Consider the following 11,947-nt stretch of genomic DNA (forward strand, 5'->3'; position numbering starts at 1 on the left):
CGCTGCCCGGCCCCGCGAAAACAACCCCCCCCCCAGCACCGCCCGGCCCCGTGGAAACAAACCCTCCTTCCCCAGCGCTGCCCTGCCGAAACAGCTGTGGGACGAAAGGGAAAGTTTGGGGTGGGGGGAAGAAACGGCACGCATAGGGTAACCAGATCACAGCAGTAAAATAAGACCCGCCCCCTCCCTGCTCGGCCCCACCATCACACCCCTCTTCACCCCCTAGCTCCCCGCTGGCCTGCTGCGTCCCTCCTAGTCAGCCCCCCACCCACCACTCGCCTCCTTTCACCTTCTCCCTCCCCTGCCAGAAACCCCCATGCCCGCCCCTAGAACCCCTGCTGGCTCACTGCTCACCTCTTTGCCCACCCTCCACTTGCCCACCCGCTCGCCCCCTCGCCCCCCCAACTATAAAGCCTCATTCAAAGACCAAGGGGTCACTATATTACTGCACACAGCAGTCAATCAATGCAGTTGTAGATAAATCTCTGTATTATGCATTTTTGTATAAGGTAGTATAATTAAGGTAAAAGAAAAATGTCTTTTTGCTAGAAGTAGAATAAGATCTTCCCCCCATTTCGTAATCAATTGCCCTGTTGAATGAATGAGGTGTGAATGAAGAAGGCGTGGAAGGCAGGCACCTCCAGACAGCTGCAACCCTTGGAGAGGGGCTGGGAGCCAGACCAAGGACAATAAAACTTGTCAAGTGGTCTGACTAGAGAAGCGCAGACATACTGACGGCCTAGGGGGTTAGAAGTAAGCACCTTCCTTTGGGAATACCCTCTTTGCAGCATTGGGACAACACCCAGCCCAGAGAAAAGCAGCAAAAAGGACCAACAGACACAGTCCCAGATTTTGAACCTGGGAGATTTGCCCCCCCCCCCAGCCACCGACTCGTCACTCACCTCCTCACCCCCCCCCAAGTATAAAGCATCATTCAAAGACCCAGGGGGTCACTATATTAATGCACACAGCAGTCAATCAATGCAGTACCAAAAATTAAAATACTGAAAATGGATGCCCCCCTCCATCCATCGACTCGCTGCTCGCCTCCTCACCCCCCCCCCCAAGTATCAAGGGTGGCAGGTTTGTAGAAATTTTGATGGTGCCCAGAATGCTCCAAGCCCCCCACCCCCTAAACTCTGCCCCACACCTGCCTAAGGCTCTGCGAGGGAGTTTGGGTGGGGGGAGGAGGTCTGGGGTGCAGGCCCTGGGTTGGGGCAGGGGATTGGGTGTAGGATGGTTGAGAGGTTGGGCTCTGGGATGGAGTCTGGGGTGCAGGCTCTGGGATGGAGTTTGGGTGCTGGGTGCAGGCTCTGGGCTGGGGCACAGGGTGGGGGTGCAGGATAGGTGGAGGGGTGCAGGCTCTGGGAGGGAGTGCAGAGGGCTGGGTGCAGGCTCTGGGATGGAGTCTGGGGTGCAGGCTCTGGGATGGAGTTTGGGTGCTGGGTGCAGGCTCCGGGCTGGGGCACAGGGTGGGGGTGCAGGCTCTGGGAGGGAGTGCAGAGGGCTGGGTGCAGGCTCTGGGACAGAGTTTGGGGGCCGGAGAGGGTGTGTGAGCTCTGGGAGGGGATGGTGGTGCTGGGGGCAGGAGGGGACTGCCATTACATGTAGCTTCCTTCCTTCCTCCCCTGCTGCCTCACTGGGGATGGGGAATGGGGCTGCCCCTTGCCCAGTTTGCAGGAATGGTGGCTGGCGGGGGGGTGGGAGGGGGGCGGATCACAGGGTCAAACAGTGCACTCACCGAAGCCCCAACAGCTGCTCAGGTGAGTGAGGTCCACTGGCTGCAGATGATCCTGTATGTCTCCCACCGGAAACCCCCTCGGCGTCTCCTCCAGGTGGGTGCCGGGGGAGGGGAGGGCTGCGAAGCACGTGTGCGTGTCCTCCCCCCTCCCCCTGCTGGCGTCCTGTTGCCAAGGCAGCAGCAGCTTTCCTTCCGGCAGGGACGCTCTAGGGCCTTTCTGCGCCCCTCAGCTTTAGGCGCCCGAGGCAAGTGCCTCACTTGCCTCACCCTTGTTACCGCACTGGGAGTAGGAATCCATAAAGAACATATGTTAAAGCAACATTTAGGCTTGGTCTACAGTACAGAGTTAGGTTGGCATAAGGCAGCTCACGTTGACCTAATAGTGTCAGTGTCTACACTACAACATCCCTCCCGCCAATGTACAAATGTACAAAAACCTTCCTCGGGGCCAGGCCGGACTGTTACTCACCCTGGCCCCGCGCTTCCCCTGCGTCTCCCGGGCCTCCCTCCAGCGCTTGTGGAGGGAGGGGGAATGGTGAGCCCGGGGAAGAGGCGGGGATTCGGGGAGGGAGCCAATCGGGGGCGGAGTCGGGGCGGGGGGGGGGGGGGTGCGAGCACTTCCGGGCTCTAGGCTCCGGGGCATTTCCTTGTTTGTCCAGTGTCCCGACCGCATGTCGGTCGGGACGCGGGACAAACAAGGAAATATCGGGACAGTCCCGATAAAATCGGGACGTCTGGTCACCCTACCGGCAGCAGTGCTCTGTGAAAGCGAAGGAACTGAGGCAGTGTGGGCTGGTTTGTGGAAGCCATGGTGCCACCTCTGGCCAGGCAGAGTGTTGCACGAGTTTGCTTGGTCCGGTGGGGACGGTCATTCAGTTCCTCTTGCCTGAGTCTTGCTGAGGTTTGTGGGTTTTCTCCTTATTCCTGGTAGAGTCAGGTGGTCCTAGTGCCCAGGGGGTCTGGAAACACCCCTCCCCCGAGTCACTCATAGGGCTGGTAGGGGAACCCAGGCCTGCCCACGCCACTGGGTTCCAGCTCAGGGCCCTTAAACCACACAGGCAGAATCGGGACTCAACGACTCCTGGCTGGGATGATTTAGTTGGGGATTGGTCCCGCTTTGAGCACGGGGTTGGACTAGATGACCTCCTGAAGTCTCTTCCAACCCTAATCTTCTATGATTCTATGACTCCTGCCGTGCCCTGAACTCCCTCCTACCTCCCCTGGTTTCGGTATGCTTTTCAGCCTGTTGGTCCAGTTGCCCCTTCTCAGAGTGCTGACCTTGTGCAGCTTCTCAGTAGCCTCCTGGCAGGAGTCCTCTACTCCAGCCTACTCACTCCTCAGGCAGATGCCCTGCCTCTCTGCTTCCCAGCTATTCTATTCTCCCAGCTGCTGTGAGGCCCAGCCCAGTCCCACCGGAGCTTCCGCAGAGAGGAGCCCCTCCACCAGCCCGGCCCTGCCCAGCCAGAGCAAATCACGGTCACCCGAGGTGTGGGGTGGGTGCAGTGGGGGACTCATTGTCAGCAGAAGGAGGGGGAAAAGCAGGTGCAGGGGAGATCTGAATAAACAATCTGTCTCTCTCCGCCCTCTGAACAATTGGAGGTCAGAGGTTAACACGTCCATCCTTGGAATAACAGCCTTGCCCTTCGCCTCACCAGGGAGTTGGACGGATTAGGTGCGGGGAGACACCCAGTGTGCCCCAGCCCAACTATGGCTTTCTGGGGTCTGATCCAAAGCCCTGAAAAGTGCATTAGCGCAGCAAGGAGAGAGGATGGTTCATTCCAGCCAGTTTAAGAGCATTACAGCTCCACAAGAGACCCGTTTGGATCCAGGACAATGGAGGACTTTAGTTGTGGGAACATTAAGTGAATCGTTATGTACCAACTCTGCCTTTTGGTACAGGTACAAACTGCTGCATGTGGACACTTCCCCTGCTACTTGCAAAGAGTCAATACAGTGAGCAGGAGATTTCTCAGTACAAATCTTCCAGGCATGGGCATTTGTCCCTGTCACACGCATGACTGAATACTTTTAACACAGATCCCAGCTCCCTTTTCCCCAAATGTATGAGAAGTAAAAGGTGCTTCCTCCCAATGGACACGGGGTTATAACAGATGATTGGTGCTGAATATGTATTGTATCTTTGCAGGACTGCCTGTTTTGTAGGGAAGCAGCGTGGCTTACCTTCATAATCCATTATTTCATCATACTTGATATTATTGTTCATATATATTATATTATTAGGGTAAGATCCCTGCATCGAGCTTCCCTGGAATACTGTGTCCAGTTTTGGGCCCCACACTACAAGAAGGATGTGGAAAAATTGGAAAGAGTCCAACGGAGGGCAACAAAAATGATTAGGGGTCTGGAGCTCATGACTTATGAGGAGAGGCTGAGGGAACTGGGATTGTTTAGTCTCCAGAAGAGAAGAATGAGGGGGGATTTGATAGCAGCCTTCAACTACCTGAAGGGGGGTTCCAAAGAGGATGGAGCTCGGCTGTTCTTAGTGGTGGCAGATGACAGAACAAGGAGCAATGGTCTCAAGTTGCAGTGGGGGAGGTCCAGGTTAGATATTAGGAAACACTATTTCACTAGGAGGGTGGTGAAACACTGGAATGCGTTACCTAGGGAGGTGGTGGAGTCTCCTTCCTTGGAGGTTTTTAAGGCCCGGCTTGACAAAGCCCTGGCTGGGATGATTTAGTTGGGAATTGGTCCTGCTTTGAGCAGGGGGTTGGACTAGATGACCTCTTGAGGTCCCTTCCAACCCTGATATTCTATGATTCTATGATTCCCAGGCTCAACAGCCAGGACGAATTGGACTGCAGTGGAGTCTCAAACAGTCCCTGGCTCATAGAATAGCTGGACCCTCTGGCTGCATGTCCCCTATCCTCCTCCTTGTCCTCACTGTTCATGTCAGGGGCCTGTGACCAGTGTTCCCTCTAATTTTTTACATCCATGTGCGGAATGAATTTTGTTATGTGCACCAATATGGAAGTGATGTGGGCATGGAGCCAAGGGATTCGGAGTGTGGGAGGGGCTCAGGGCTGGGGCAGAGGGTTGGAGTGCAGGGGGGTGAGGGTGTTGGCTGGGGGTTCAGGTCCTGGCAGTTCAGCCTGGGAAGCCTGACGCAGGGGAAGGAACTTCGGGTAAGTGTGTAATTGTATTTCCCATTACAGTAATGTACTGATGATGCCTCCAACTTAACAGGACACAGCTATCAACTTTTAATTAATTTAGTCATACTAGAAGAGTTTGCAGTACAACAAAGAGAGGTGAAGTTGTCATCTGCTTTTTATTCCCCCATAGACTTAGGCAGGGAGACCATATGGAACAGTTTCATTATGTAAACAGGTTGTCTCTTGAATCCTTCTGAGAGATCTCAATGAACCTCTCATGGAGTAACTCAGTAATCCTTTTCTGAAGGTTTCTAGAGATGGTGCCTTATTTCTTCGAGTGTGGTAAGATACCTTCCCACACCAGTCTACAATAACTCCAGCAGGCACCACTGCAGTGCACAGGCTAGCAGCATACAGGTCTGGGTGGCTTCAGGATGCCAGCAGCAGCCGTGCTCTCTATGCCTTTGTTACCCTCAGGAGTTAGTTATCTGCTAAAGTCAGCACTGAAAATGGAAAATGGTGCCAGTGTTCAGTGCCATGGCACAATAATAATTGTTTCATGAAACTGAACAATTCTCTCCCCATTTCCCTCACCTTTGGTGGCAGTAGCGTAGCTAGTGGGGTGCAGGGGAAGCAGCCGCTTCCCCTCAGCACATTTTCCAAAAGCGGGGCCCACGCGCCGCTCTGAAGCTTGGGCTGGGCTCCTGCAGGCAAGGGAGGGCAGCAGGCCTGGAGGAGCCATGGGGAGAGGGTGGCACAGCCGGAGGAGCGAGGGGGGGCGCAGCATGGCAGCCCGCAACTCCCCCCCCCCCCCCCCATCCCGCAGACAACTTTGATGCGGACGGTTTGGCGGACGGGCCCCTTGGAGCGCTCTGCGGTGCAGAAGCAGTGGCAGAGCCCGTGCATGGTGGAGGAGCGGACGCCGCGGCTCTGCGCTGCTTGTGGCAAGCTCCACGCACAGCCCACTGCGAGGGCGGCTCAGTGCCTGCCCCGCCTCCTGCACTGACCGGGTCCCGGGGCGCCCCCGGGGCAGGGAGGGTCTCCCCCGCCTCCTCATGGCAGCCACACCGGGCGGACCCGCGGCCGGTCACTCCCAGCAGGAGCATCGGCGCCACCCTCTGCTCACCAGAATAAAACTCCCCCAAGGAGGGGAGAGCGCTTCCCCTCCCGCCGCGGCCTGTCAGCGCAACCCGCCCACAGCCAGGCTCCGCCAGCAGCCCCGGCAGGACAGCGCCCCCGGGCTGAGTGGGCGATCCGGGCTGCAGCTCGCTTGGACCGCGCCTGGTGGAGCTCGCTGCCTTCTGCCCCCCACCCCCCAAGGGTAGGGCCAGCGCTGAGCCTGGGCTGGTGCTGCATGCGGCGAGCCCCTCCGAGGCAGTGACAGCGTGAGGGGCACTGTGGGACCCCAATTTGCAGCCAGCCTGCTCTCCCCCCCCCGCCCAAGATGTGGCTTTGGAGACCGGAACTGAGTTGGGAGATGCCCCGGTGTCCCGCTACGCAAGAGCCACTTGCACAAGAGCCACTTGCCACTTGTGGACGACACAAAAAGCGGCTCCCCCCTCACCCGCACGAACACCACGATGGCTCTGTGCTCCCGGAACAGGGCCCCAAACGGGATCCTCTGCCCATCTCCGTCCACCACCAGGCGCCAGGGGGCATCTCGCAGCTCCCCCGGCTCCTGGCCGCTGAGCCGTGCGCGATCTCGGCTACCGATTTGCCGTGTGATCGGGGCTGCCGGGAGATTCGCCATGGTGGGGTTTGCTCTCTGTTGCTGGCTGGGCCGGGCCCCGGAAAGAAGCAGCAGAAGACAGTGGCGGATTAATAATTTTGCCACCCCTAGGCCGCGAAATAATTGCCGCCCTGGCCCCGCCCCAACTCCACCTTTTCCCGCCCCCATTCCAACCCCCTCCCCAAAGTCCCCGCCCCAACTCCGCCCCCTCCCTTCCCCTATTGGATCCCTTCCTCAGATCCCTGCCCCCGGCCCCGCCTCTTCCCCCAGCGCGCGGTGTTCCCCTTCCTCCCCCCTCCCTCCCTGGCCCGCAAAACAGCTGTTTCGCGGCGCAAGCGCTGAGAGGGGAGAGAAACAGGACAGGGCGGCGCGCTTGCAGAGGAGGCGGAGGTGAGCTGGAGCAGGGGGGCGGGGCGCGGAGGGGAGGTTCCGCCCCTGCAAATTTGCCGCCCTAGGCCTAGGCCTTGTCGGCCTAGGCAATAATACAGCACTGGCGGAAGGGCAGGCAGCGGACTCCCAGGCTCTCCCAGTCCCTGGGGCAGCTCCAGCCCCCTCTGCACAGAGAGCCCCGGGGACCCCAGCCCACTCCCATCCCCGGTAACCCTTCCCCAAGCTCCATACCCCGTGCCCCTGCCTTTCCCTCCCCTTCACCTCCCCTCGTATCCTGTCCTCTGCCACCCTCCCTACATCCTCCCTTCCAGTCAAACCCCCTGTTCCCCTCCCTCCACATCCTCCCCTTCACCTCCCCTCGTACCCCATCCTCTGCCACCCTCCCTCCACATCCTCCCCTTCACCTTCCCTCGTACCCCCTGCCACCCTCCCTCTACATCCCTCCCCTCCACCTCCCCTCAAGCCCCCCTGTCCTCTGCCACCCTCCCTCTACATCCCTCCCCTCAAACCCTCTGTCCCCTACCACCCTCCCTCTACATCCCTCCCCTCAAACTCCCTGTCCTCTGCCAGCCTCCTTCTACAGCCACGGGGGGTGGCGCGCCCGGAGGAGCGAGGGGGGGCACAGCATGGCCGCAGTGTGGCCCGAGGAGCCAGCCAGGGGGGGGGGCAGGGCGTGGCCAGAGGAGGAGCCAGGGACGTGGCCAGAGGAGGAGCCAAGGGGGGCGCCTTTTTCATGTTTGCTCCCTCTGCTCTTAGAACCTGGCTACGCCACTGTTTGGTGGGCCATATTCACCACGGCTAGTACTGTGAGTTGTGCCGTGAACAAGCACTCTGAAGTCTAGTGTGAAATTTGTGAAACTGTGTAAAAGCATGTTTAGTGTAAAACTTTGGTGGAGCCAGGAAAGGGAGTTCTGAATCTGAACTTTCACATTCTGTTGTGACTATCTAAATTAATTTTCATATAAGATTTCCTGAAACATTGTATCAAATGATTTACTAAAATTCAGTATGATTGTAAACCATAATCAAATGCAATATTAAACCATTTGCTTCCCTTCTCCCACTAACCTGTAACTTAATCAAGGAATGGGTCTGGTTTGTTTGCTATTGAACTAAATAGTGCACCACAATAGTAAACAATCACTTTTCCAGGTGAGCACAAAGAACAGCAGCTGGTTGTTAGACTGGCACAATCATCTTCCCCTGTTTTGGTATTTAGGCATTGTACTGAATTGGCAAAAGGACTTTTTGGGGTGGCAAAGCTTGCTGTTAGCTTCCCAGGGCAGAAGTGAAACACACTTGAAAACCTATCAGGCCTATGATTTCCACCAGTGTGAGATGAAATCAAACCCAAAGGCTATCCAAGTTCTTATTATCCGGAGTGCCCTCCAAAAATATTTATGAGTGTATCCTCACAGCACCCTGTGAGATAGGGAGGTATTGTTAGCCCCACTTCATAAATGGGAAACTAAGGCACAGACTCCAGTAACTTGTCTAAGGTTGCATAGGAATTCTGTGGCAGAGCTGGGAATTGAACCCAGGGGCTCAACCACACCATACCTCACCTCTATATTTTCTTCTCCAACATGTCTCTTTTTCTGACTTCAGTATGTACATGAAAAAATAAAACAACATACAAGTAAGAACCATGTAATTTAAAATACTTTCACATGCTGTTTATTTTTGTAGGATTTCTGCACCTTTGATTCCATCAATGATAAAATATATAAAAATAATTTTAAATGATGCTTTCTTTTTTTATATATTTATACAATGTGCAGCCCTCAAAGACAGAGATGATGAGAAACGAGCACAGGCTCCACATAACTGTCGTGCTCCTTTTGCCCTTTTCCTGATCCTGATTGTCAGGTTCAGTGTCACAACATCACGAACAATTATCCAGAAAACAGTTACTGGTTCTATAGATTTCCAATGGGTAGGATATGTATAGGGGAAAATTTAATTTGGGGATAAGGCCTCTAAAGTGAATGTACCTTCCCCTCAGCAGCAGCCCTCTCTGATTCATTCACAATACAGAATTTCTGCTAATAATATTCACAAGAAATACTGAGTTCCTACCTACACATCTTTCTGCTCCCACTGTGTCACACTGCCAATGCAGAACTGAGCAACCCATGTCACACCATAGCAGGAGACTTGGCTTTCCTATTCATTCCATCTCACTTGTTACAAATTTTCCTCCATCTGCTGATTTTGTAAGTACACATGCTCACTACAGAGACCAGAAACAAGTTCTACTAAAAGATTTATAATCACAGACAGAAAATAAATACAAAATGATTGGCAAGAAATTCTCAGTCACATGCACAACATCAGAGACAACTGTCAGTCCAAACTGCAGGACTAAGAGTACATAAGCCACAAGGTGGGCTGTGGGAATGCACTGGGACAAATGACAAAACAAGAAAGTAGCAGGACTAAGAACATTTTTTGAACTGGATTAGTTTCTGGAAGGCCTGTTTAAACTCTTCATTAAAAACAGTGTATATGACTGGATTGATAAGCGAGTTTAAGTAACCTAGCCACGTAAAAAAGTCCAATAGGATTGGATGAAACCAGCAGGCATCCTGACAGATGGGCAGGACCAGGGTCACAACAAAGAATGGCAGCCAGCAGAAAATAAAAGCTCCCAGGATAATGCCCAGAGTTTTTGTGGCTTTCCTTTCTCTTGCAGCAGAAATTCTTTTCCTTTCCAGGACACTATCTGCCAGTTTGATTTTCACATGATTGATAAATACTGGGGAGCCCCCTGAATGAGCATGCCCCTCGTGAAGGATAGAGTTAATGGAGCAGAGAGAAGACCCAGTGGAGCCAGTAATCAGTTGGGCTATGGTAAATCATTTTCCATATATTGAAGGTGGCTTAAGAATCCTGGATCGAGCTGCTACGTAAATTCTCCCACACAGTATAACAAGGAGCACAATCGGGATATAGAAAGCTCCACAGGTTGAATAGATTGTGTAGGAAATCTGATCAGTGTTCACAGTACTGTCTGCCATTTCTTCATGAGCTTTTGCCTGTCTCCAGAAAAGTGGTGGCATAGAAATACAAACAGCGATCACCCAGACAACAGCTATCACGAGGGTTGCTCTACCGGCTGTCCGACATTTTGCATATTCCAAAGCATTTGTGATGGCCCAGTATCTGTCCAGTGCAATAACACAGAGGTGCAGGATTGAGGCTGTGCAGCAGATGATGTCTGACGATAACCAGATATCGCACATAACTTGACCAATGGTCCACGAGTGGCTGACAGTATAAGCAATACTGATTGGCATTACTAAGATAGAAACTAAGAGATCAGTCACCGCCAAGGAGCCAATGAGATAATTTGCAGGTGTATGAAGCTTTCTAGTGAGAAAAATGGTGATAATTATAAAGGAATTTGAAAGAATGGTTGCCAGAGTTATAACAGACAGAACGACTGCCAGTAAGATCTTCAGCCCTAGCAGTGTGGTCTCATCCCACGCCACTGGCATCTCAGTGGCATTCAGTGACTCATTTGATGTGCTCTGGAGAGAAAGCTCTTTTGAATGGTTGCACTGGGCTATTCTCTGATTTTTCCTTTGCAATTTAGTCTGCCATAAACAATTAAGAATGTTGCTGTTTCTGTATTTTTCTAAACTAGATTCCTGCAGCTTATTTCAACATATCTTTTGTAACGCAGTTTAATAAGCAGCAAGTTCTAATGCAATTACGTTCTAATTATGTTCTTATGTTCTAATCATCGAGATATTATTTCTACCATATATTAACACTGACTATATTATAAATGGTGGGACTTTATGTGTATTACATTTTTTATTTCACAATTTCTCATCTAGACAAAGGCCAAAAAGTCTTAATTTCTGTTTTGTCCATATCTTCTTTTTGAGATAATTCTCCAGCAGGTAGCAAGAATCAGCATTGGAGAGTGAAAGGCAGAGAGAGGAACATTTTACATTGCCATGTTGGCCCCATCTCTGGGACAAAACTTTCCTAGAAAAAGTTTGCCCTCAGTTAATAGTTGAACATGATGACTCTTATAACAGGGAACTCTCTCTTCCCAGAGTACATATTGCACAATACAATACTGATTGACTTGTTTCTGTGGATATAACTTCTGCCAGACACACATATTGAGCCCTCTTTAGTGATTCGTGCAGGGTTCTATCGGTGTGTGCATCTCCAGACCATCCTTGCTTTCTCTCAAATGTACATTAAATCTTCGAACACTGGCCTCAATTTCCGAATGATTAACAGAGTTCAATGCTGTGGACCTGGAAATCACAGGATGTTTTAGTTACTGAATTGTCCATGACTGAGTAGATGGTGAATGATTATAATGAGCTGTGGAGTCATGATTCCCCCAACAGAAGGAGGACTTCATCATCTGGCATGGCAAGTTATTGCTGAATGGATCTAAAGGGAGAAAGTGAGTGTGTTAGCCCAGAACTGTGGAATCATGTGACATGAGAGTTCACAGCCCTCAGTGTCAGACTGGGCCTTGTGGGCATTAATGAAGCCACAGGTCTCTTTTTATGTATTTCTTTAGATGTACTAAGTGACTACCTATATAACTAGAGCCTTACTATCTCTCAGGAAGCTCCACCACACAGATAATAAATCCCTACCACCAGCCCCACTTTGTCAGCCTGTTCCTCCTGGAAAAGACCAAGAAAATAGGTGGCCTTACTGTATGCCATGAAGGTTTACAAATGTGGGTTCTAGCAGGCCACATGGGAAGCACAGTCAGTGCTGAAAGCTTCTCAGAGAAATGTCCTGTCTGAAACCAACCAGCTCAAGCATCTCTGCTGATCACAAATGATGCAGCTTCCTGGGGGCGAAGCATCTGTCAAATGGCTAAGGCCCAAACCATTTAGGGCATTGTAGGACAAGACCAACACCATAAATTCCACTGAGAAACTAAATTTGAGCTAGAAGAGAGTCTAGGGCCCAAGTGGAGTCTGGAGA

General features: G+C 52.4%; 1 protein-coding gene across 1 annotated transcript; it reads right to left on the reverse strand.

The window, feature by feature from the left end:
* Positions 1–8,823: 8,823 nt before the first annotated feature.
* On the reverse strand, positions 8,824–11,293 carry HTR1D (5-hydroxytryptamine receptor 1D). Its single transcript, XM_008177383.4, has one exon. It carries the CDS (start codon positions 10,471–10,473, stop codon positions 9,832–9,834), a length of 642 nt encoding a protein of 213 aa, XP_008175605.2. The 5' UTR covers positions 10,474–11,293; the 3' UTR covers positions 8,824–9,831.
* Between the last annotated feature and the right edge of the window lie 654 nt (positions 11,294–11,947).

The sequence above is a fragment of the Chrysemys picta genome, chromosome 23 (assembly GCF_011386835.1).
Source record: "Chrysemys picta bellii isolate R12L10 chromosome 23, ASM1138683v2, whole genome shotgun sequence".
Classification (NCBI taxonomy): Eukaryota; Metazoa; Chordata; order Testudines; family Emydidae; genus Chrysemys; species Chrysemys picta.